The sequence below is a fragment of the Ciconia boyciana genome, chromosome 7 (assembly GCF_034638445.1).
Source record: "Ciconia boyciana chromosome 7, ASM3463844v1, whole genome shotgun sequence".
NCBI lineage: Eukaryota > Metazoa > Chordata > Aves > Ciconiiformes > Ciconiidae > Ciconia > Ciconia boyciana.
In genome coordinates this window covers 57,308,239-57,335,779 of record NC_132940.1, presented here as the reverse complement: position 1 = coordinate 57,335,779, position 27,541 = coordinate 57,308,239, and the positions used below count along the sequence as shown (strand labels likewise).

The 27,541-nt window shown below is 42.4% G+C and overlaps 1 protein-coding gene across 1 annotated transcript in view; it reads right to left on the bottom strand.

Moving 5' to 3' along the window:
* MCF2L2 (MCF.2 cell line derived transforming sequence-like 2) overlaps positions 1 to 27,541 on the bottom strand; it is a 164,606-nt gene that overhangs the window by 119,732 nt on the left and 17,333 nt on the right. Inside the window, exons 2-5 of the mRNA XM_072867200.1 lie at positions 24,210 to 24,293; positions 13,356 to 13,470; positions 4,785 to 4,875; positions 3,410 to 3,529 (exon numbers count right to left, since the gene is read on the bottom strand). Of these exons, the coding sequence (XP_072723301.1) occupies positions 3,410 to 3,529; positions 4,785 to 4,875; positions 13,356 to 13,470; positions 24,210 to 24,293 (410 nt within the window). The remainder of the gene's footprint in view (positions 1 to 3,409; positions 3,530 to 4,784; positions 4,876 to 13,355; positions 13,471 to 24,209; positions 24,294 to 27,541) is intronic.

Here is a 27,541-nt window from a genome sequence, read left to right as displayed (position 1 = left end):
AGCCTGATACACTCAGCATGAGCCACAAAGCAAAGCTATTAATATTGTCAGCTATGGTGCTTCCCAACAGGGCATGAGTCTTTGCTCTGCAGGCATCTCTGCAGGAGAAAGCCTAGGAACAATCCAACATCTAAGGAAACCATCTAGGAACATCTGAGAAACCAATCTTACAGAGCATTAGCTTCTCCCATACTTCTTGCCAGACTGAAGACAGCCACGTTCAGTAAGCTGGAGAATACAAGAGAGTAGCAGTTTAAAAGAGGAGGGCCTGCATAAGCAGGTCAGCATGGAACACAGAGCTGTGGTGAGGCTGCTTCATGATGAGTTAGGTCATCTGAAAGAAGTCACAGTCTACAAAGGTCAAAGAAGTGCCTGCTATGGACAGATTATTCAGCCTTTTGTGTATGCTATGAAGATGCTTTAATTCCTTTCCCATGATGAGAGGTTCCTTAGGTAAATCTCTGGGTATTCCTTTTCAATTCCCAGATTTTCTCTCAGATGAACCCTGGTGTATCGCCAGTATTTCTGTATCTTGCTCCTGGGTAATGATATTTAATCAAATAACTATCCCAATAGAGATTTACCTCAGGAGGTTTTATTAACCACATTCTTATGTCAATAAGTGTGCTGGTTTTGGCTGGGGTAGAGTTAATTTTCTTCACAGTAGCTAGTATGGGGCTATGTTTTGGATTTGTGCTGGAAACAGTGTTGATAACACAGGGATGTTTTCGTTCCTGCTGAGCAGTGCTTACACAGAGTCAAGGCCTTTTCTGCTTCTCACCCCACCCCACCAGCGAGGAGGCTGGGGGTGCACAAGAAGCTGGGAGGGGACACGGCTGACCCCAACTGACCAAAGGTGTATTCCATACCATATGACGTCATGCTCAGCATATAAAGCTGGGGGAAGAAGAAGGAAGGGGAGACGTTTGGAGTGATGGTGTTTGTCTTCCCAAGTAACCATCAGGCATGATGGAGCCCTGCTTTCCTGGGGATGGCTGAACACCTGCTTGCCCATGGGAAGCAGTGAATGAATTCCTTGCTTTGCTTGTGTACACGGCTTTTGCTTTAACTGTTAAACTGTCTTTATCTCAACCCATGAGTTTTCTCACTTTTACCCTTCCGATTCTCTCCCCCATCCCACCAGGGGAGAGTGAGCGAGCGGCTGTGTGGGGCTTAGTTGCCAGCTGGGGTTAAACCACGACAATAAGTCATATAAATCCTGCATTTCCTTAGTGTGTCTGGTTTATTATTTCAGCCTGTATTTCCTGCTCCTGTTTGATCTTCTGGCTTCTACTCAATCCAGTGTTGATTTAACCCAGCAAATCTACTTTACTGAACATGTTTGCAGTCTGATAGCTCAGATAAACTGTTTAACAAACATTTCCTTAACAAATGCACACCATATTCCTGAAGGCCCTCTTGAATGCTCATGTCCTGGCCCTGACTCGCTTATAGTTGTGATAGGAAATGCAACCCATCCATGGCCCAGTTATAACATTAATGTTGTCATAGTGCCAAATGCACATGAACAAACAACGTGCAAACAATTTAAAGGATGATGTTGGTATTAAAGATAGGTACTGATACCTAATTCCTTGAGTAAGGATATCTCCCATGGGACAAGAACTCTCTGGCCCTGTTCTCATGCTTGGCACGTAGGATGCTGTTTTCAATGGGGACAAATAGATGTTGGTCTCAGTAACCTACCCACTCTAACACTGGGCTACACAGGGGCATGCCCAGATGATCTTTTTAGGATGGGCTGCAAACACAGCTGAAAGGCCCCTCCAGAGAGCAATGGCAGACCCCAGGAACTTAGGACACCCTTAGCACAATCCTAAGCAACTTACAATAACATCAGGCATATGTGGACAGCATATATATAAATCTGACAGGCTCTCTACAGATATCTGGGCAGGAGGCAGGCAGATCTAGCAGCAAGCATATCATGCTCTTAGTTTTTGTAAGACTGCTCTCTAATCGCTCTGTGGTCATACCCAAGATGGCTCAAAATTTAAATGTCTAAGACCACCCCAAACTAACGTCATATCTTGATTTTCCTGCAAGAAAGGTAAGTTACTATTTAATACTTAATGCAGTGCTTGACCCCTGCCTAGAATTAACTTCTCTTCCAAGTTTGATAGGTTCAAGTTGGATTTGAAATACAACACTGGCATCAAACAAGTTGCTGAAAGTATAGAAGATGCTGAATTGCTAGAAAATGCTAGTCCTTGATGAAGTTGTCTCTTCTCAGGCTGTAGCTGCTGGTACAACAGTTGCTATGGTAACAGATTGTGGCTTATTAAATACAGGAACATCCATTTTTCAAGGTGAAATAAAATTAAAAGATTTTGTTTTGTAATCATACATTTTTACATCAATTTTGCATTTTAATTACAAAAAAGCCACCCTTGCCAAATTACAGTCAACGTTACAATTTAATCCACAATAACCAAATGAATATTCGTGGTTCCTTTTCTGTATGCATTGTAATAAATGGGATGTGTCTCTTACTTCAGCAGAAGCATAAGGTGTCTTAATCACCTGAACTTCAAACTTAGATATTGACAGAGCTAGAATTCGTTTGAGAAGAGTCATGGGTCTTTTGCAAAACAATATAAAACTACAAGCAAAATCCAAAACAGTCATACGAAATCACTCCAGTAAAGTCATTGTGGAACACAGTATCAGTCTGTTCCAGGATGAAATACCATTAATAATCATCATTCAAGTTTATTTATAAAACACTTTGAATCCACATGCAAACATGCAGCTAGGAATAACTCCCAAAAGAGCTCTCACAGAATAATCTAAAACTTAAACTCTTCTAGGATTGATAACCTGCTTCAAATCACATTCTCATCAACCCACAGCATATGCCAAGTGCCTATAAAAAGAAGTAAAAAACAAACTTTGAATCTTGAGGGCATGGGGATCACAAAAGGCCTTAAGAATAGGCAGTGCTATGCAAGCACTTAACAGGGGCACTGTCAGATTGTCAGCAGTCCCATGGATAATACATAAAACAGTGTAGAATTCAGCCCTAGCCTTTCACTGCTCTGTAGTCCTAAATAATTATGTTTGTCACTGGAGTGAGAAGATCTACCTCTGCCTACATCACGGGAACAGCTCCACTGAGTTAAGATGTCAATACTTAAAAACCAAGCCACGTTTTATAGCTACACTGACCTTCCACATGGGAATATGTCCATTAAATACTGTGAAGCATCCCCTGGTAATTAACTCTTTGGTATTACTATTATAAACACCATACAGACACAGATCAAAGTCCCCAGTTGCCACTTGCAATCAAATTTCAGTTACTGGGTTATGAGAAATTGCTGGCACCTAAGAACTGCAGACATGGAGATAAAGAAAACACATGGACAAAAAAAAAATGCATGCTTACCGGTACCTTCATTTTAAAGTCATCTCGATAGAGTTTAATGCCAATGTCAGCGATTGTCCTTTGGATAAAGCGGGAGGGTCGCAGGACAAACACCAGCTGCAGGTTTCCTGGAAATGCTCCCTGCAAGAAATATAGAACTATTAGAAGGCACAACTCTGCCTTACAGGAAGGCCAAGGGAATTTTCAGCCAAGTGTTTCCTAAAGGGGGCAAAGCAGGGAGGACTTATTGAACCTTGCTCAGTCCAGCTGCTAATAGTATCAGCTGGTCCCTTCAGTACGTGCCCATTGTCACAATCTCCAAAACCAACAGAAAGACCAGCCCATGGATTTTACTGCCCAGCCATACATTGCTTTCTGATATGGATTTAGCACAGAGCTCTAAAGTTTCTGCACTAGTGCCTTCCTCCCCCAGATCTGAATCATACCAAGGCCCCTTTGCACTACCACACCAGAGGTTTTCCCACCTTTTTCGGCTGCAGCCACTAGAGGACAAAACTGGCTACCTACAAAAACTGGCTACCCAGGTTGGACTTAGTGAAAGAAGCTGGTGGCACAGATGAACTCCCCAAGTTGACCTACCTTCTCACTCTGGAAAGGGTTTCTAATCTTTTTAACCTCACACATTTCCCCCCACACACACAGGCACTCAACACATTCATCAGACATGGCCCTGTCTGCAACACCCAGCCTACATCTCTCACACACTCCTCTGAGCTCATCAAGCATAAAAAAGAACAATTTCTAGAAGAGAGCATCTAAAAAGAACTGAGGATGAAAAGCAATTCTGTCTAAATTCCTTGAAAGAACTTAAAGTCGCCTTGGTCATCCCTCCATCCTACACCCCTGCATATATGCGCTTGCTCCTCACACAGCACATGTTCCTGGTAATAGATGTATAAAACCAGCTGCTTTTATTAGCACTGAAAATCAGTGCTTAGCTCTGACTTTTGCAAATGAGATATAATAAGCTATTAAGAATTTCTGACAGAGATCACTTACTACCACGCAAACGCAAGTCCCTTGGGATCTGTTTCTTTCATAAGCAGGCCACGCCATCACTCCTCAGTACACAGAAGGTACCTCTGTTATACTCTTCTGGGAACCAACTTCAAATTACTAGAATTTATATTGCAGTCAACCCAGCAAATAAGGAATTTGTCCTAATTCAGCAGTAAACAAGGCTGTGTAATTTGTTACTGCAGCTTCCTCCCTCTCTTATTTGACACTCATGAGCTTCAGGGTAGGGCAGGGGAGAATCTGAATCCACAGCCAGAAAATGTGAGCTAAAAATGAGCACACAACACTGTATCCTGTGCTGAAGGTTCAGCAGATAATTTTAATTTCTAGAAGATAAATAACAAAAGCAAACACTTACTGCTATCCGTGTCAGGGATGCCTTGACTGCGCTCCATTTGTCCCGTCGTCTGTCTATGATGATGATGAATCCGATGCTGGCAGCCTCCAGACTGCAAAACAGATGAAATAAGTATGCTGGATTACATGGAGATACTCCCATTCCAAGGAAGTGTACTGCAGCAAAACACACCCTCTGTCAGATCACCCTCTAAGCCCTCTAAGTTATGAAAATGCAACGTACAGTGGAAACAATGAATATTTGGCAGAAATTCACATGAAAACGAAAGCCGGCAAATTTTCTCTTTCCAGCGTAAAGCTAACAGCTTACACAAAACATGAATATTTTATCTGCTAAATCTCTCAGCTGCTGTGCTACTCTGCTGCGAAATCTAGGTGATATGAATAGTTCAGGATCATGAATTACACTGCACTGTATGAAGGCAAAAACCTCAGATCTTGTTTTCTCTGCAAAGTAATTCAGGTTAGTAGACACTGCACTTCAGTCTTCATTCTCCAAGTATGCTGACGTCTGACAGGGGCACTTAGCTCCAGGGAGTCAGTATCTCCCTACTGTCACCACCTTGCCCCAGGAATTTTGGTAGACAAAGCAGGAATTGAAGAGTTGTATCTTGCCAACCACAAACTGGTTCTAGGGTTGCAAGTCGTTCAAAAGTATCCTTTTAAAATATTGGCTAGAATAACAGTTACTGTTCCTTCTCAGTACTTTTCAAGGAGAATCTATGAGGCACTGATATGATGCTCCATCCTCTCTCTCTCAAAAATCCCACTTTGGTGTGCAGGGCTTCAGTGGGACTGCTCTACTCTCTGCCTTCCAAAAGTGCTCAGAGTTGGAGAGAAGTCCTTGGAAGCTAATAAGCACACACCAAGGAAAGTCTCCAGAAACTTCATTATAGCAGGACAGTTCACTCATCTCTGGACAAACCAGAGGCAGGCAGAGAGAGTATAAACGTTGTCGTAATCAAAGGACATACTGCAATCAAATGTCTAATTACAGATTAAGATCAAGAGAAATTGTATAAAACATTTCCTTCATCCCTTTTCCATTGTTCACACAAGATCCACCCCAGGAACACCATTTTTATGGGTCATTTTGTGCAAACTCATGTCAATAATCCACTGAAGAGCACCAACAATACCAACTCTGAGCTTCTGCTGCAGCTCTGCTCAAGAACAGCAACCTGGAAGCCAAAGTGTTGTGCAAATCTGGGATACCATGCAAGTGTTCCTAATAGTTCATGCTGGTACTAGGAAAACTCGCTGTATTTCCCACTTCAATATTTTTTACGGCATTCCTCTGAGAATTACAAAATTCAATAATAGACAACCTTTCCTCTTAAGTAGCGCAACATGCAGCTCTTCATGCAGAAGACAGACAATGTGTTTGCAGCAGTGCCTCTCAAGCACAGGGAAGATAATTCACCAGTTTCTCCTTTTATACAAATACATGCATATCCTTCAATAGCCTGACACGTGTTTCAAGGAAAAATTGCCCAGTGTGGTATCTATGTGTTTGCTCTAGATGTTAGGAAAAAAAGGTTCAGAGGAGGGCAACAAAGAAGTTGTCTGTGTTGCAGATTGTTACAGAAAGGGTGTGAGAACTAAACACAAAAGTCTCAGCCTGGGGGCTTCCTAACCTACCCAAAAATCTGCATTGGTTTTATCAAACTGCTTCTGCTGATTGGGACCAAAAATTGCTTTGGAAGTCTGGTAGGTGTGAAAGGCCTGGGCAAATCAGCCTCAGCCTCCAGACCACCAGGTAGCATCTCTGTGGACAGGGTGCCTGTCCTGCCTAATGGGGACGCACAGGATGAGGTCAGGCTTTTTCTCTCTGCCTTGACAACCGATGGTGCTGCATTATAGGTGAGGTGCCAGGAATTCTGGTTACATCTCAGAGAAGGTTGGGGTAAACTTGCTGATAGTTTGGGAAATCAGAACAAGCACAAAGCCATGTGTCATTTTCCTCCTTTGCTTGTGTGATACATGTCAAAAAAAATATTTTTTGCTTAGTAATCTGTCAAGAAACATTTAAGTCACTACAAAAAGAAAACAACTGCTAGAAATTGTAGAGTGCAAATGCATTCAGGATTCACAAGGAAAAGGAAAGGAAAGGAAAGGAAGGGTGGTTTTTTGCTTCTCTGTTCCCATTTAATACCCCCAGCACAGCATCTCACTCCAGGCAAAAGACTGGGGTGGTGTGAATCCCCACTCCTCAGCATGAGAGCTGCATCCATCCTGGGCACAATGGTCTGCCAATACCTGTGCCAACAACAGCCCCAGTTATTCCATTTACCGCAGATGAACCTGGAAACTACAAGCCCCCAATCCTCCAGTTAATACAATCACCACCCCAAAAGGCAAAAAAGCCATTGAGAAGCTGTCAAATAGAAACACACTCTAAAAACCAGACCGATGGGGGTTGTACTGAGTTCCCTGGCCTAGGGAACAGGAGACCATCCAGTCAACACTGACTGCTGGCTGACCATCCAGTCCACAGAAAATTGGTTTGTTAAAGACAGGATCATACTCATTAACAAATACTTGAAAACTCCCACGTACTATCCACCAGTTCAGACTGATCCAGAATAAAGTTTTTAAGCATTTGATACTGATAATACTAGCAGCTGTCACAATCCAGTGCTCCTAAAAACAATCCCAGCACCTTCACTGGCCTCTTGTTAAAGCACAGACTCAAGCATGCTCTGGCCCCATACAGGTGGAGGTTAGCTTTTCTATTCACGGTTCTTCAAATGACCAGAGAAATGAGTAATCACAAGATGCATGTCCCACTTAGGTTTCTTTGCTCTTGCAGGGAACAGGATTTGATCCAAATATCTGGTTAACCAGAACAAATACAAAAAATGCTTGTTGTGACTAATTATTCCAAGAGAACAATGTTACAATTCAACATCCATGTTGCTTACAGTGTGTTACTGAAATTGGTCTATTGTTTAGAACAAAGTTATTAGTAATACAGTGAGATATGAAGGGGGAATTAAGTCAATGCAATTCTCATTTCAACAGTTACATGTTTAGATTACCTTGGAAAAGGCTGTCTCTTTAATATGCTTTAAATATTTTTGACAGCTATGTTAATTTTTGAGAACGATGTTAAAGCAGCAGGAAGATGGGAATGTAAGAGGACATAATTTGAATCAAACAGATCACCAAAATATGGCCTCTACTCCAAAGAAACAGAGAATATATATTGTAATCAGCATCCAATTATGTTTTCCGCTCAGAATCACGCAACCAAGTTGTAGCTGCTGAATATCTCTCAGACAATAATTGAACACACAGAATCAGGTTCAAATCTGATGCAGTTCCATTGAAACCAGTGGTTTATAAGAAAATTACCAACAAAGTAGGTGTGTTAGCTGGAGTTAAGAAAATGCTGATGTTGGTCTAAAGAAATATATTATTCAACTAATATCAGGTTAATAAAAATGAGAAAAATCTGTTCTTCACAAAATTTATGATGTAGCTAAACCACAAGTAACTATATCCATAAGCACTATATTCACGCAAGCTGACTGCACATAGAAATTGCCTTGTTTTGCCCATCTGCCTGGTTTGAGAGACTGACTAAAGACTTTCTAAAAGGAGTGTACCTGGAGGATTGGAGGCCTAAAAGAATTCCGAATCAGACCCTTATAATCACACCTTGGTGAGCAAACTGCAATGGAAGTAACTGACAAGACAGCATCTGCCAAAAGCAACAAGTACAACTGTGATTTAAACAAACACAAAAGTATTTGTGCCAAGTAAAACTTGCCTCTGTGCCTCAGACTAACTCTTAAGTCCCATTTTTAAAAGTCCCTCAAACCTGTAGATCAGAAGTCACTTAAAAAGAGACCTTTGCTGTTTTTTCAAGTACACATACATGATCAAGCAGTTCATTTTTTCAGATGTTGTCTGCATGGGGATTTGTAACAGCACAAAAGCATCCAGGCATCAGATACAACAAGAAAAATTAAATTCATAGATAATAGGAACAAGAGCTTATGAAATACAGATAGAGACAAGAAAATGCAAGAGAGAAGCAGCAAAGGAATTTTCTCATGAAATTAGGCTTGGCAAGAACAGTCATGGGGGTTGGAAGAGCTGGGAATAGTGAACATACGGGAATAGGAACATTGCTTATCAGTTTCCACCGCAAATCACAGTGTTGCAGGCCAGTTAAAGAGACAGACTGAGGAAATGAAAGATTAAATAGCTACTTATATAATGACTTGGATTTAAATATGAGAAAAGAGCAAAGGAGAGCAAAACACCAAGTGTGCAGTCTAGCTATGGTGGGGCGCTACTCGCAGCTCTCTCCCTCCAAGACCAAGTGTAGTAACTGCAGCTGGCTGGCAAAGGACAAAACCTGCCAACCAGCCATGCCTGGCACATGGGACTGAGGGGGACAGCACAGCCAGAACACTATTACACAGACAGTGCAGGTACAATCTTAGCTACGTAAGAGTATGAAGAACAAGCCAAGGCATGTAATTTGAGAGAGATTTGTCAGGGTAAAATGAGAATCAGGCCATTATGCAAACAATTCAGTTACCTATTGCAGTATATATAATTTACAACATTGAACTTATTACATTGTCTGAGATGAAATGGGTAAAAAAAAAATGGAGAACAGACTTAAACATTATACGATCTGAAGGAGGAAAAGAGTGGGGTGAGAAGATGAGAAAACCACATGCTGCTAAAAAGCAAAGCAGCTGAGCAGAGCACAGAAGAAAATATGGGTGAATATCTACTCAGAATCACTCTGGCAGACTATGCAAAGGCAAGCAGCAAAGAAACCATTCAGAGATACACCTTTGTAAATCTTGGCTGCTACAGGTTGATGGACGCAACACGACAAGGTACTAGAGAGATACCTTTGGACAACAGAAAACTCAAAATGGGCCTGTAACCCTGACACAAAGTTAGATCTCAGCTTCTACAATGTTATTCCCTGCTTTTCACCTTGGTGTTCAGGATGGTATCAATTCTCTTCACTAAGATAACCCAATGGTATTTGTATGTCTCAATAATTTTTTTTTTTTTACTAGATAGGGCTGATTTAAGACCTAAATGTAGTCAGGGAAACAGAGGGAGTGTCAGCAAATGATCTTATTTCAGTCAGCAAGCCGAAAGGAAAGGCCATACCAAGGTCTGAATGTCATTTGGCGCTAAGGGATGCATGCAGGCAAACAGCCACGGGAAGAAGCCTAGCCAAAATGGCAGCATCAGCACAAGTGGATGCACAGCTGAGAAACCCCACTTGTCTGTGTATCCAGAGTAAGGGAGTTTGTTTAAAAACAAACACACACACACACTCTATCAATGTTTTCTCAGTGTCAGTACTTTAATATCTCTACCCTCATTATGGAAATGCATTGGGGTTTCTCCAGTTCTCTGAAAAGGGGGATTTGAAGACAATCCTGCACAGCAGATAAACATCAAGCTTACCTCCAAATGAAATTCTGGCATATTTGCCTAGATCTACACACGTCTGGCAGAGAGGTTCCCTTTCCCTGAATGCAATGTGTTCCATCCTCAGCTCTGAATTCAGGTTAGCCCTCGAACACTGATTTGAGGAGGGCAAATGTTGTCGAATTTCCTAACCTCTTTTGGAAGGAGAGAAGGGCACCTGTTTATCAAAGTAGTCAATCCATGTCAATTGGAAGAGACAGGAATTCCAGCCATGGAAAAAAGCAAGTAAAAAAGGGCTTTCTGACCCTTTCTATTGTAAGTGTGCACACACAGAGGTATGCATGTGCATACACCATGTTACTCAATATTTGTGGATGTGTATGTATGTAGACCCCTTTGGTGGAGCACTCTTGTGAGCAGGTGTTGAACCAGAGGGAAAATTAATCAGATTCCAAAAGTCTCACTGGGCTGATACTCCATCCTGGAGAGTAGTTCATGTTTTAAAGCCCAGAACTGCAAGGTTTACTTCCAGCCCACCCCAAAATACTGTGGCATGCCCCAGCTGGTAAAGCAAATTTGCTCAGCAATATCAAAGACGAGTGCACGCCTGTGCATCTGAATAACATTTTGCTGTTCATCTTTATCTTTTCAATGTTTTGTCATACGGGCACAGAAGATCAATCATTCCAGAGGGACTTAGAAATTTACTAACTCACTGAATGATGTCATCTGCAATCATAGATCTTATCTCCACAACTAGCATGAAGCTTATTCTACAGGATACACAGAAACAGACACTACAAAAGATATTCTCTCTGTCTTTTACCTGAGAAATGATGTCGATTTCTCCGTTTCACTGAGCTATGAACAAGGAAGTATTTTCTATGATAAAGAGGGGGAACTGCTTTTCAAAGTATACTTAATCTTACCCAATTCACGGCCATACCCTTTGTAACTCCACAAGAGTTAGAGACAACTCTCTTCTCTTAGTCACTTTGTCTGATACCTGCACATCTTCCTTGAGAATCAAAATAAAAGGTGAACTACTAGCAGTGAAATAACATGTACAGGATTGCTGTCGTAACACACACAGTAGTATGCAGTACAGTAGCGCTGATGAAAATAACAAATGCAGTCCCTTTACTGCTTGCCGAGATGTACGACAGACACTCTCTGTGCATGGACCAGGCAACTGCAGATTAACAAGGCTCTGCTGCACCCAAATAGGTCCACTACTTATGCCACATTAAGATAGTACTTCATATAATCATGTCATAAATCACACAACCAAAGCTTGCTGCTCAGGTTCTTCCTCTTCTAAATTAATACCTTTGTCCCTCACCATCTACATGAAGGGTGGCAAGTTTCAAATAGTGACTCAAGAAATGTGGTCAATCTTTCCAGAAGCGCTGCAGCAAAGACTAGCAAACCCACATCCCTGGAAAACCCACATCCCTGCAGTGTGATCATGATTGAACCTAAGAGTCAAACCAATGTGCTGGTATGCAGAAAATGTAGGTTCAAGCCCCAGCCTGTTACTGACCTTGAACAGGTCATTTAAATCAAACTGAATAGTCACTTATTCAGCACAAGTTTTGGTGAGCCTCTCTGTAGTGTAAGACATTACTTATACATTCCTCATCATCTGTAAAATAGGCATATTGCAGCTCTATTGACTTACAAAGTTTTGAAACTTAATTCATCATTCTTTGCACATTGCTCTGGGATTCCTCAGGGGAAGAGAAAACACAAAACTGATAAACTGAATCAAAGCAAAGGTCCATCTAGCCCAATGCCCTGTCTCCAGTGTTGGTAGGTAGTGGATACTGAGGCAAAAGCAGAAGGAAAGTGAGAAGGACAATCTTTCTCTTGGTATATTCTCCCAAGTCCCAGCATTAAGGAACATATGGATTTCTTCAGCCAGAGTTTGCATCTGAGCCATTGTGTTCATATCCTTCATGAATTTGGCTAATTTCTTTTGAACCCATCTGTACTTTCGGCTTTCACACAGGCTGAAGAAGCATAAAGCACTTCTGTCTATCACATTGACAATGTAACACGCTAGTTCCCCAACATGTGACAAAATTACTGGGAATCACCCACCATCATACCAAATACAAAGAAGTGGAAAACTAGCTTTGTGTTTTTCTCAGCTACTATTGCTGTTTTATTAACCCTGAGGCTGGTCATCCTCCCAGTCCTGAAGCTAGTGAAGAAATACATAAAACAGAGTTTCCCCTGGCAGAACAAAAGCCCTACAGAGCAGAGTGAAACAATGAAGCTGTTAAGTTCACAGTGTGTGGTTTCTCTCAGCTTGCTTTGGCAAGTCAGTATGGGGAATACATGTAGGTAGAGCTGGAAAACTTCTTACTCAAACTTGAAGGAGGCACGTTTTCACCTCATCATCCTCTAAGCACCTTTATACACAAGACCACAGGAAATAATAAATCCCTGCTGTGCTTCTAACTAGCACAAACAGCCATGGTCCAGAGACAGGATCAGGGGACTGAAAAATATTAAGCTCTTTTTTTGGATAAACAAAAAGTAATTCAGCAGCCATGCCTTAGCACATTTCCTCAGAGCGGTGGAAGCGAGTTTGTTTCACTATCCTTGCACAGCCGCCGGCAAACAGCAAGGAAAACATCCTAGCTGTGGAGCAATCTCCCAATAAACAAAGCATCAAAAAGCACATGGTGCTTGCCAGAATCCTGTCAACAGGGCACCTAGCTTGCTTTCTCAGAAAAGAGAAAGCTCACACAGAAAGTTGCACTCAGAAAATAAGCAGCAGCAGGATCTATATACATTTGTCTCCTTCCAGATGCAACCCTTCCCTTGTTACATCCAGTGCCCCTGAGAGTTTTCACAAATGGCCCCTTAGCTCCCTTTTGATCTGCTATCTTCACTGCTGCTCTTCAGATCCACACCCCCTCGCACCCAGTTCAAGCCCTGAACAGAAAACCTGTCCTGTGTGAAGCTTTCTTTCCCATGCAAATGATATAAGTGGTTCCTAGGGCCTCCTGTACATAGGAAAGTTTCATGCTGACTGGACAGATGCAGAGTCATTAGTACATCCTGGTAGCATCACTAAAAGCAGCAAGCCACTGAGGAAGCAAAGCTCTCTAGGAAATCGACAGACATTTGTGCTTAGCCTTACCTGGGAATGCTGGTTAGATATGTGACCACATTCAGAAAATCTTCATCAGGTATGTCACTGAATCCTGCAAATTCTGGAAAGGTTATAATGGGTGCCCCATCCTTCCCTCTGCCTCCTGCAAAAGAGAGGTTGTAAAGATTAGAGGGTGATTTTATGCCTTTGGACAGACTGGTCAATACTCAAATGGGAAACACTGGCATATCGCTCATTGAAAAGCACCCAGATCCAGTACAGATGTGATCAGCTTCCCATTTGATATTATAACTCTCTGTAGTTTCATTACCTCAGTTTACTCCAGCTGAGATTCTAGCCTCTGTTTTTTATTCTCAGCCTTTTCACGAACCTCTTGCATAATTCTGATTAAGCGCTTTCTTTGGTTCTTTATTTTCCATTTCCAAGTAATTTCTTGTGATAATATTACAACATTTCCCTATGTATAGGTACAGCACTCTCTGATTCCTTCTAGACATTAAAGGAAATGAAGTAATAGAGCATACAAGCTTTGAATACACATGTATAACCCGTGACACAGGCCTAGGACCAATCCAGTCTTAGGTCTTTTATTAACAAAAAAACTGCTCAAAGTGCATGGAGTATTTAATCAGTAAGTTTTGCTTGTCTTGTTTATTTGCATCAAACTTCCATTAAATAGGACAGGAAGGTCATAAGCAGCAAGGTCAAGAAGAGTCCCTATCTGAGGGACTCCCTGATCCAAACAGCAGTAGTCAAACTCTGGTAGAGCTACAGGAAGCATGGAGCTGAGCCCCTTATAACCCAGCAGCCTCTACAGTTCTCCTAACACAATGCTCAGCTCTAGGAGATGTTGTAGTACACAGCATAAACCCTGTTTACTTGCAGGACTAATCCTAACTTGGTTCTGCTAATAAATCTGGGTGTCACTCAAACCACACATAAGTTAGCAGGATTTTTCTCACCAACTTGGACTCAGAGCCAAGAGCAGACTAAAAAGGCAGTAGCACATAAAGGAACATGATGAAACAAAGCTTTTGTTACAGGTACCTTATTGCTTAGTGCTGCTTAGGGCATTAAGGACATGCATTTCCCTAAGTCTTTCTCCTTCCTCTGCAATCTCTATGTAAGCCTGTTTTTTGTACTAGGCTGAGGAATTCTCTACAAACCCTATACTGAGCCTAGTCCTGCAGCACACATAGTTTTCCTAGTCATTCATCACCCTCAGAAGATTCTTGTCCAAGGAATAGCCATGCTCTGGGTTTCCCCTTAGTGAAGGGGAAGCTGTGAGAGGGAGACAGAAAATTACCTTCCTGAAGGAAAATATACAATAAATTATCCCATTAAGAGTATGGGAGGAAACAGAGACTTGGGGAAAAAATATGAGTTCTCATTCCTCAAAAGTACCCTCTAAATTCCCATAAATGAACACTGTTTCCAGGCTGCTCCCATAGACCATTGCCTTTCCCTGCTGATAACCACAGCTGATGCCACAAACCAGTTGCTCCTGCTCCTGTTTTGGTGGTCATTGCAAAGAGGTGCTCCAGTAATTCCTAGCTATTTCTGTGTAGAGTGGTCAGTCCCTTGCTAGTCCTGATCCTGCCTCCGCCCAACCCTCCCAGGCTCAGTTGGATTATTTAAGGTCCCTCTGTGCTGTCCAGCCACGGAGAGCTGAGATGCTGAGGAACACAATGTTTGCATAAAGTAAAAGTGAGAGCTCTAGAAAATAGGAATTTTGAACAAGGAAACCCTTTTCCTTCTTGACATTTGGTGACATGGTGGCTTTGTCAGGACATTACCTTTAGCCCCTATTTTCCTTTCTGAAGGTTGATTACTGCTTTAATTACATCTGAAAATGACTCAGTTATGTTAGATCATCCACTAAACTCACCCTGCTAGGGAGAAAACAGGCCTACAGAGTTTCAAAAGGCTTTCAGCTAAAACACAAAAAAGGAATACTATCATTCACACTGCACTGAATTGGATTTCAAATGCTGAGCAGAGCCACGGCCTCCACGTTGACCTCCACATTGGCCTTGGGATAGAGCCAAATGCTGATGCATGGCAGCTTGATCTCGGGGCACTCTAGCTGCACTATCTGCAGTCAGAGGTCATAGAAATTGCTGTCATGCAAATTTAGTCAGACTTTCCCCAGACTGTTCGCTGCACTCTAGAGACCAGGCACTCCAACCAGCAGGTACCCAGTTAGGATGGTTTGTTACAGATTCTTAGTGACATCTTCTGGACACAAACAGTAACAGCCAGGAAAATGAAATAGTAAGCTTGTCTGCTCTGTCTCTTCTTGCAGAGTTCAATGCATGCCAAGGTATTTCATAGATGGTATCTTGTATGCATTCACATGGTTCCTGGGCACCACGCTTTCCCATTCACATGTTTCAGATATGTGAAGATGGTCTAAACGGGGGAGACGTAGTAACCTGGAATATTTTGGTTTAAAGCAGCAATATTTGCCCCTGGAGGATGAGATAAAGATTCCCCTCGATCCCCTCCTTCAACACCAGACAGTTTACTTGCCATTATGCTCAAGATCTGTTTAAACTACAAGTTTCACATGGCACTTCTAATGCTCCTGCTGACCAGGGTCTCTTCGTGTCCCTTTTATCTTCTCTTTCTCTTGCATCCACATTCATACATGTGCTCTTCTTCCTCTGGCCTCGTTTCCCCAAGCTAGATGAGGCAGGCTGATGACGCACTGTATGTATGTGGGTGTGTATTTTTGTCACAGGATCGTCTATAAAAAGCCATCCAAAGAATGAATGTAAGCAGACTGAATACTGACTTCTTCCCTTCACCACTGGCAACAAACCTAGAAGGACAATTAGGAGCAGCCTCAGACTGAGCATTCAACTAAGAGCCAGGAGCTCCTTGCCTCTGACTAGGCCTGGCACCCTTAACAGCTCTTGGGCTCCATCTCATTCTCCAAGGTGAAGGTAGCACTTCCTGCTGCAACTAAAACAGAAGAACGCTCAGAAGGATCTTGAATACAGCTGTATTTCAGACAGGGAAATAAACAAGGAAACCCCCAGTTCCTGCCATACCGTGACATTAGGGTAAAGTTTGAGGGAGTTTTGTGATCAGAAATTAAGTACTATGACAAGGAAAGAGCAGGAATCCCTGAAGTGCTGGGTGACAAGTAATAACATAAATATGTTAGGAATGGGTTGTTCCTGGCCATATCTGAACCTTGAGCAGTAGTTGAGTTACAAGGGAAAACAATCCATATCCATATATCTAGCAAGGTAACAAGAGTGGATGTTAAGGGATATAAGGGAAGCTCCTTATATACCAAGGGTGTCTGGAAAACTCTCTCCTCTGGATGAGAGCGCAGTTCCATACATCTAAATGTTAATGCCATTTTTTTTCCTGACACTAAACCAAGATTTGCTGCAGTATGCAAATTTCTGCAGAATGTGAATTGACAAGCTGCAACCCTTTTTTTCTGGGCCATCAACCTTGCTTTCTAGGGACTTGCCACTAGATTTCTTCCAGTCCTTGAAATACTTTAACTGGCTATTCAATGTCTTGGAAGGACAGAGAGCACAAACTGAAAGCCAACAGGGACAGTCTTCAATCCGTTCCACAGCCATAAGGACTATGTGCATGGAATTTGGCCCCAAGGACTCTCTGTATACAATCCTTGCACTTGCTGGGGCTGTGCATAACCCCCACACTCCTGAGCATCACTTGTGAAAAGAGTCTAATTGCTGAACAGAAAATTTTACAATCCATCATAAGTAAGGCAGACAGGGACAGCACAAGCTCCAGCAGCTCCACGGAAGGCCAAAAGAAAAAAAATAGTCCTCCAGGAAAAGAAGGGGGGGGGGAAAGACATTTTACATGGAAAGTGAGGGCAGGAAGAGGAAGACAGAAACGAAGTACTGAACAGAGTGAGCTACGTGAACACAGCACAAAGCTGAGAGGGTTACATTACGGCTACCTGAGGCACATCTAGCTCTATTCAGCAGCGTCTGTGCAGCAAGGTAAAGGGGCCCAAGGACTGCCAGGAGCAAAGGAGCTTGACGAAAAGCCAGAGCAACGTGAGGCACGAGCTGAGCTGAAGAGCCCCATGGGAGAAGCGAGCAATAACTTCAGTTTAGTGCAATCAGCAGGAGAAACAAAGATACACTGAAAAATAGATATCCGGAGCATGGCCATGCCTGGCAGCTGTCATGCAATGCACAGGTCCCTGTCTCGCTGACTTGCAGCTCCTCCAGGCGCCATTAGATGCCACTCTTCAGCACTCTTCAAGCAACCCAGCCACCTCCAACACCTTCTGGCAGCTCCAAATGCTGGTGCCAGGCCAGGGGAAGAGCAGCTGGTGGCAGTGGCCGTTGCAAGCAGCAGCCACAAGAGCTGGAGGTTCAGCTGGCTGGAGGTTCAGGGCTATCCTCTGGCTGAACTAACATGAGGCTTACTCCTGACCCTGCCTTAGGGGAGCCAGGCCATCCCACTGGCAGTCTCCCATGGGTCACTGCTGCTCAGTCAGACCCCTGGCTGCTCTGTCACAGCTAGCCCCAGAGTTTTGCCTGCAGAGAAAACTCAATCAGATTTTGTCTACCATCTCCTGATGCAGACGTGAGCTCCCCTCCCAGATAGCACCCACAAATGCAACACATGCTGCCACTCTGATTCAGCTCCATCAATTTCCTCCAAAAGGTCCACCTCCTTTCTGCTCTTTACCTCTGCAGGTAAGCAATCTGCCTTGCATCCAACCCAAACTCCTTTTGTCAAAGGTATGGACCCACTGCTGCTTGGGGAAGGGCATTCTGATTAAAGATCTTGATGTACGATCAGAGGTAAATTATCAGCAAGCTGTTAAATCATTTGCATTCAGCATCACACACAGAGGTGCGTCAAACTCTTGGAGCACAAATGAGGCAGACCACATCAGGAGTTGGAGGAGCAGAAGGCTGGACTGCCTGGAAAAAGGCAAGACTTAAGAGGAAAATATTACAGTCAGCTTGACTTTCTGCCTGGTTTGCCACTCAGAATGACAGTATCCCTTTCCTCCTCTTCCTGGGCACTTTCCTTATTTTCCACCCCAGCTTCTTACTCAACTTTTTCTCTTCTCTTGTGGCCCAAGGGCAAAGGGACAGGAAGAACCTGGGTAACAGGACAGAAGTACAGAATGAACGTGGAAGAGAAAGAAAAGTAGGAGAGATGGCGCACAAGCTGCATCAGGGTAGTACAAGGCATGGTAATGGAACCATCGTTCACTCTTATGTGTGCCAATTCCCCAAGTCCCAGGACACAAAGCAGCATTCATAGTTGCTCCTATTAGATAGACTTCCCAGCTGCCAATGCAGCCTGGCTAGCTGTTGCAGTGAAGATGGGGCCAGAATTCAGCTGTGGAAACAAAACAGCTAAGTATTTGGGGGAGGAATATGCACGGGGGAGAACGGGATATGGCAGCAGAGAAAATTTAATTTTGCTTTGCAGTGTAAAGGGTGTGATTGACAAATGAGGTGTGAGTGCTGAATTCTGAGAGCTCTCACAGCTGAAGTTGCATGTTGGTATGACTGATGTAAAAGCAGCAAGCAATCACAACTGCAGGCCAAGTTCCTGGACACGATGGGGATCCTAGGAAGTCTCCCACTCCTCAGTTCTAGCCCACCTATGCCTCTTGTCCAGGGACCAAAAATATCCATGGTTTAGACAATCAGGGGCTACGCTGAAGTCCTAGTCCATAGCCAGCAGCTCTTCTTGTAACACCAATAGCAGGATTCGTAAAGCAACATCTAACTAGAGCTTACCAAATATGCTGAATCCCTTGGGGGAAAAAAAAAACCAAAAACAACCAACCACAACGAACAGGCTACAGGCAGGAGAAGTTCCAAAAGTTTGTCTGCAAGTTTACAGTGCACACGTCTCCAGCCTGCCATGGACACCAACTCATCAGTTAGTATTGGAAAGTTTTATTTCAAATTTTGCTGACACGTGCAGGCTAACTAATGCAGAGAGCTCCCTTAGTCATAGCAGACCTGAGTACAATTCATCTCCTGGGTCAGACAGCTGAAGAGTTCAGTGATATCTTGGCTGAAGTTTCACTGCCTTCGTCAGGTTTTGCTTTTTCCATGCTCTGTTGTTTTGGTTTTCCATGTTGATTAAGGGTTGTGAATGCTGAATTTATCATTAAAGTTAAATCATGCTTCCTGTGTCTAGATTTTTACACAAGCTCCAAACTATCCTTTTGGTGAGGTCAGGCCAGGTTTTCCAAAAGACTCAGTTTAAAGAGGAAGCAGATGGCCAAATACCCTCCAGGCTTTGGAAATTAAATAAACTGGCTTCAGAGTCAGTTATCATTTTCAGATATGGTCTCCCATCCACCGAAGTCCATTGACTTAACAGGAGCAGAACACAAAGAAAATGAATCTCTGCTAATACACTTCATGACAGTTTGTCTAATAAATTCGTGATTTAGTAACAGGATCCATTATTGCTGCAAATGGCAGAATGGGCTCTTTGACAGAGTAATTACAGACAAGAACAGGTTGTGAAGCTGCAGATAAAAAGGGAGGGGGTAGTAGTAGTTCTAAGAACAGACTGGTACAGCAGGGTACTAGTCTGTCAGCAGGACAGGAACAGTATTTTACCAGTGGTTCTCCATTCTTCAGTAAAAACTGATGTGTGTTAGAATAGCTAGGTTTTCAGTACTACCCACCTTTGTGATCTAGCTCCCTTAACAGCTACAGAAACATACAAACATAGCTGTGCACTCCTATATTGTCACAGCTGTAGTCCCATAATTGGGAGTTCAGTTTTTAGGGAAAGAGGCAGTAGTGGTTTCAAAACGAGAATTTAAGCACAAGAATCAGTACTCCCACCAGATCTCACAAGCTAAGCAGGGCTACATCAGCACATGGAAAAAGAGATGACCAAAGTAGAACTATGTGATTAAGGACATTGTCATATTACACCGCAGCCTTTTCCATGACCACAGAGGACCAGGGAAGGCTTTGGAGAGTTTCCCTGTTCTTGGCATGGACAGTACAGTCTTGGTTAGTCTGGTAGCTAGAGGGCCAGGACAAACAGAAGGCTGTTAGTATCCAATACATTCATTATAACTAGACCCTGACGCAATCAAACACCAAACTCATTAGGCTTGTTACATAATTCCTACCATCTGCTCAGAGAGTGCAAGACAGTCAGATCCTCTTCTAAGAAGTTTGTACACAGCAATAGTAGAGGAAAGTGTTTCTAATGAGTCATGTCCAGAGCAAAGAACCTTTGTCTTCAATCATTCTACTCTTTCTTTTCCGCTTTACTGCAAGGGAATATTATGGTTTCACTACATCTGCCTCAGCCTCCAGCTGTTAATAAAAAGCTGATATTAACCAAATAAATATACATTTATAACAAACTGCAACAGTCAACCAGTTACTTTCATTATCACTGGACAAATGGATTTGGGGTCCACAGGACTGAACAGGAGAGCTCGACAAAGATAGAGGCAGTGGAGTAGCACAAACCAGACTCACTGCTAACATCCTCCGAGCTCTGCGTGTGCATGCATGGAAGAGGCTAGCTGCCATCTGGAGGCTGCAGCCTACAGACTGAAAGAAATAACCCCAACTAGTATAAATCAGCATATACCATTTTTATGAAGTTGTTCAGAAAAACATATTATATGCCCAAAAAACTCTACAAGTAAGTTGGAAGTGTCTTTTACTGTCCACAGTGATAGGGCCAAAGAGCAGAGAGGTTTTTTTTTTCCAGACAGTGGCTACTGAGCTGGAACATTATCAGCATGGAAAACCAGGAAATAGGCTAAGTATCAGATTTTCAGTCTCTATGTAGGCAAGCACTGAAGCACCAAAATATTTGTGGTTGCTTGTGCCTAATGAAAAGCAGCATGCTTTAAGGAAAAGCTGCAGAGCTGCCTGGGAAAAAAAAAAAATAAAATTCAAAATCAAATGAGGTCATTTATGTGTAAATTACTTTAATAAGTGAAATGAGGCAGAAGAGTGCCCAGATCTGTTTTCAGTGGATGAAAAAAGCCAATCTTTAGCTAGAGGAAAAAGAAAGTTACACTTAGAGAAATGCATTTTTGAAAAGTATAGTAATTTCTGGCTTGTACCTAAACCTCAGTTTGCAGGAGACAATAGAGGGACAGTAAGGAAGATTCCTGTTGTTATATTTTACTTATGATCTACCAGTGGTTACCAACAGAAAAAGATACTGGGCTAAAGGGACCTCTGAGTAGATGATTTTATGTTCATGATCTTCTTCACAGGCTGCCATGGGGATTTTGGAGTGGAGACACTCAGGTTTCCAAATTTGGCTGTAAACTTCAGACTGAAATCAACGTAGAAACTATGAACTATACTACCTTGTTTCTTATTAGGATATTATTTCTGGACTGTACCGAGGAGAATTTAGATAAGCCTGAAAATTCTTAAAATGGGATTAGTTATTTATGTAGAAAGGGGCATGAAAGACATCTTTTCACTCACTTTTGGTATTTGTTATTAGTGCTTGTATGCTGATGAACCAATTATTTGCCGATCCCTAACAAACAAGCCCCTCAGCCCTGCCTTCTATGAAGAGTTATTTCCAAAGTCTTTAAGCACCTTAGGTTTAAGTAGTCTTATTTAAATATATTTCTCATTGCTTCCAAGAATAAAAGAATTAGATCAAATGTGACAAGTTGAATTTGCTAAAATAGCAGGTGAGAATACAGGCACTGCTGAAATGAGTCCATAAAGAAATGTCCATAAAGAAATATGAAAATGCTTTTTTATATTTAGCCTTGACATTTCTGTGCCATGTTTAATGTTCTAGCTGGAACTGGAAATGGGTTTTTCTTCTTATTTAGCAAACCACTTTCCACAAGTTGCTCATTACATGCCATATATAGCTTTTATTAATGGTCTCAAATGTTGCAAAGTAATGGGGTTTAAGAAAAGCAGTCCTCCACATTTTACCGGATAGGCATTGCACATGAGGCACTGAATTCTCAACATGCATAATGTTCTTTACACTGATATAAGTGTTTTCAGGCATTCATGTATCAGTTAAATCAAAGGCCTTGAAAACAGCATTGGTTTCAGCAGCTCTGCGTGCCTGGTGAGCAGAAAAAGGAAGCAGAGTATTCTAGAGAGACCAGCTGATAAGTGTTTTCTTGCTTACAAAGAGCAGACAAGCATCCCAGTTGTGATCTGACTGAAGTTAACAGCAAGACACAAAAGGAGGTGAACAGTGATTAGATTCCCTCTTCCCTTCTTTGTATTTAGAATATTTTAAAGTCAGTTTAGCACTAATAAAAGCAATCTGAATAGCATTCCTGAAGCAGTTCTTTAAGTGAGGATGGGTTTCAAACTTGACAACAGCCCCCAGACTAAGAGACTGTCAACTCCTACCTATCAGTCATTATTTTTTCTGTTAAGCAGCTAGCATCTTAAGGGAAAGGGGTGCCCAGCTTTCTTCCCTGACCACCTAATGCTTCCAAGACCTTGTTGTGGCACCTGTGCATTGAAATCTCTGGCAGTCAGGTGTGGAGCACTTAACAACAATACCAAGTTACTCACTATCCTCTCCAGTTTGGCATGGCAGAGCTGTAGTAAGCACATGGTATGCAGCCAAATGCCTGGACAGCCAAAGAATACTGCAATATTACCCCACAAAAATTGTCTTAGGATAGATGCTACGCTAGCATTTCCGAGTTACCCTGCACTGAACACAACGGTGGGATGCAAAAGGTTTGAGCAATTTTATGCAGTTGCTGAGCTGACACTGTTCTCCATGGAGGTTTGTGTTTATTGGGAATTCTAGGAAGATGTGACCCTGAGATGCTTTACTGCAGATGAGAAGGCAGCTGGTTTCACGTCTGCTCAGTCAATACCCTCTGCTAAATGCAAAAGTTAGTTATTGAGCTTATGAAACTGCTACAAGATGCTACCTAGGAACCTCCAAAATCAAGTTTTAATACTCAGAGCCCCATAAAGAATTCTGAGTAACTTAACATTTGACAGCTTGGAGTATACTTAAAAATGTGAAGATGCCTCAAGGACTGGGCCTGCTGAGTTGATCATTTGCTGAGCTGGGTCTGTGTACTCTCTGCACTGTGTACCCAGTGTTCCTCTCCACCAAGCAGAGAGGGACAGGCTATCCGAGAGTACCTTATTATGACCATCTCGGTATTTTGTGCAAATTCATGGTAGTTCACTCTGCGTCTATGGAGAAGGAAAGCAAATTCTTAATTCCCTTATTTGCAGAACAGGCGGAAACAGAGACAAAAGGAGTTGCCAGAGGCCATATGGTCAACAGCAGAGGCCATTTTAGGACCCAGATAAGGATTTCTCTTCTACAGTATCTGAAATAAGCATATTAAATAATTTGGCAAATATCAGCTATTTATTCGGGGCAGGAACTGCATCACTTTGTGTGATTGCAAACTTCAGGCAAACAAAGGAATATGTAATAATAAAATCTTTAAAAGATTAGAACCTTACACTTTAGAAATGAATCATTTCTAAAACAAAGGCAAATGAGGAAGAGGGGGAGGGTCATGAAAAACTCCCTGATAGACCAAAATCTTTTCCCACAAACAAGGTGCTTGGACATTGTGCAAAGATATGTACAGAAAGATTTGTTTAATTTCTTACTCTCTAAATCTGTTCTCCCCACCCCCCACCCCATTGTGGAGAGCATGGAAAATTAACTTGCCTTAAGAAAAACAAGCACAGCAAGTTGGCATTTATCAGTTTCATACACTGTGAATGTCTGATTGTAACAGCACTTTTCATTAGCAATATAAAAATACTATTGCAACTGCTGTACAGAGCTGAAGGGTGTCAGTCAGCATGACAGATTCCAATATATTTCCAAGAAAATCCCGGAGTGTAATTATCAGCAACTTCTTACCTGACAAGATAGCAAATTGCCTGTGGAGCTGCTCTATTATATCCACTGCAACCAGCGGCCGTATCTCCTGCTGCATGATTTCATCTGTGCAAGTGAAAACAGAAATCTTCAATGAGTTAATAAAACCTTAATGACAATTTTTCCATTCTTTAAGAACCCAGCAAAACAAAGATGACACTCAAAGGAAAAGAGCCTGCCTTGACTATTGGTTCAGATGTTATATGACTATCACAGATAAGTTTATGATATTTACAGAGTCTCATCTTCAGCCTACTTACTTTATCGCCTTGTGATTTCAGAGAGAGCTTTTCATAAACCAGCTCCAGTAGATTTGCGAGAGCATGTCACAGGTTTGCTCAAGCTGACAGCCTGCTCCTTACTACTTCATGTTCCATATTAAGTCACTGCATTTGGCCTCCCACATAAAGCAGCTTTTCAATCTTTGAAACAGTAAAGTCTATTTCAGATACAGTGCCATGTTCCACCCTGAACTCCCTGGTCTCTGCTTGAGGACTTTGTGTAACCAGCTAATCCAGAACAGTTTCCTTTGCTGATGCTTTTTCCGCTACAAGCAAATACATGGTAAAAGGAGGAAATAAGGGGCTGTGAGGCTTTCTTCTCATGAAAACAAAGCCTGTTCTTGTGAAGTAAACACTGAAAAGTTAAAAAAATAACTTGGCAAGCAGCTGGGGAAAAATCACCACAATTTTTGTGTGTGATCTATTCAGCGACCAGCAACTATAATCTCACATTGAGCTAATTTGATCTCTTATCTGTAACAGGTGCACCCAATTGTTCTTCCCACTCTTCACCCCAGTCTAGACCAGCAACATTTACTAGGGAATATCTGCCAGCTCACCTGGCAGGATCAAGGTTTATGTTACAATAGCACCTATTGTAATTAGGCCTTTAGCTACTGTACAGCTACAGAACAACAGCCAGTCCTGGCTTTGTACCGCTCACCTCTAACTGCCCAGACAACAGGTGGAAGGAAGGAAGCTGGGTCCAGACAGATGACAGATCAGACTAAAGGCAGTTAGTTGCCCTATTTAAGCATCAAGATCTTCACTGATGTCAATACAATGCAGGCACTGAAATACTTGGGTGCACCTGGTTTTAAACAAACTGTCCAGAAATAGAGAGGGAGGTCAGAGAGGATAGAAATTAGCTTCTTTCTCCTGCATCTTAGTCTGCTGCCCAAAATACCATTTCTGTCTTGCTTTCAGACATCCACTCTGATCCTTTCCAGAAGTAGGGATTCTAGGTTTTAAATGACACAATGTCACTTGGAAACTTTCCTGTTAATTTTCAAACACCTCACCAATGCCTTGAAAAAAAGTAACTGAAGAGCTTGTGTCATTGCCCTCTCCTAGACAGATGGTGGCACACAACAGGGAAAGAAGTTGCATAGATTTTGGCTGATGCACAAAACAAGGCAATAATTCCAAGCAACTGGAAAAAAATCTCAAGGGGGCAGATTCTGCAAACCCTCCCTTTGAACTAAAAAGGGTAAAAGTCAAACTAGAATGAGTGATGTTTTTGATGTGGGACCTTCATTTCCATCCTGTTTATGCAGCCCACTATCAGCTTCTCTGATTCTTGATATTGCAGGTGGCTAAGAGCAACCGGGAGAGCAGACTAATCAATCACAGCTAAAGAGTTTGGTTTCAGTGATGTTCATAGAACTTACTGTAATTTCAATCTACTGCTATGGTCATGTATTTACACTGTTGCACAGTTAGCAGAGCTAAGGCTTAACTTTGGACAAAGACTAGTTTATTTTTACTTTGAGTAGAGATATACTGCTCCAAGTAACCAAGCTGGGTGTCTGCAGAGCACTGAGACAAGCAGTTATAGCCCAAGAGCCCTGCATGTCAGTGTGTGAGCTATGCTCACTTATTTGAATGTGTGATTCCTGGTCACCAAATGTATTTTGTACTACATTTCTCATCACCTGAATGGCCCCCAGGAGTTGTCCAAGATCAGAGTCTGACTGTGTCAGGTACAGCATGTATACATAAGAGATTAGTAAGACTCAAGATCTCCTGAACTGGTGGGGGCTGCAGGTAGGGAAGAGAACAAATGGTTTCAAAAAGCATAGTGGGACATGCTTTTTGGAGATTTATGGCTTATTCTCTCAGTCAAAACCTGAATGTGCAGTAGAGATCACTACACATCAGAAGGCAGATACAGCCTTTGTAGGAAAACCACCATGTCCTCTTCCCACCCCAAGGCACCAGAACTGCAACAATGAAAACTATATCCCAACACAGCTTTGCAACAGCATCTTACACACAGACTCATGACTTAACCTCCAGAGATGACCCTGTCAAAACCAAGAGAGTTTGCCTTTGCTTGGGATGGCAAGAAACCTTACGAAGCCCTGTTGCTCTCGGCTGATTGACACAGCTTGTCCAAGTATGATAAGGGATCCTGGTCATTCTGCCAGGTACAAATACATTCTGACACCAGCTCAGTGTTTGCTTTTCTATCCAGACTTTAGAGAGCAGGAATTAAGAGTGGGATCTCCGTCATCTCTGCCTTGACATCAGGGCAAGTTAGCCTTGTGCTCTGATGCATTACACTACTTCTTAGCAGCCACAGTGCAGTGGTTGTCTGGACCACCCATCACACCTCTTTCCTCCAGCCTTGATTGCTACAGCAGAACCGCTAAAAGCAACGCACACCTACCTGTAGAAGTGCCCTGTGCTACAGAGGGTGCCACTGGTGGATGAACTTTCAGCGTATTGCTGACATTGTTCTGAAATCTGCTTGGGGAAAATAGACGCGTGTCCTTTCTCTCACCGTGACCCTCATTTTTCACAAAGCTTCTATAACAAAGAGGCCAAAGGAACCAAAGACTGCACAAGGCCAGAACAGGGCTGGTCTCTTCCACTCAAGAAGCATATGCTCTTCTCTGTGCTATATTTGTTCTGCAGGTGCTGAAAAACGGGCATTCTCCAGGAGTGGTACAGCCATTAGGACCTTTTCATCAGCAGGGCACTCACTTGCAATTGATTTTAAAGTTGGACAAAAGCCTGCAAATTTCTAGACGGAGCAACAGGAAGGCTAAAACAGTAACACTCTTCTGAGTCTCTGTGTCTATAGACACCCTAGACCTGAGATAACTCATTGTTATGGTCTGTGGGAATCCATTGAAATGGCTAGTAAAGCTAAACTCAGTATGTCATATTCAGCAAGTTATATTCAGTTCCTCAAAGGAAAGCCCACTGAACAGCTAGGGTCAGAGAACTGATTCCCATTCTATGCCTTTACAAATATAACTAGCAATCCTATTTGCTGGGCTTTGCTTTCAATACAGCACATGGTCA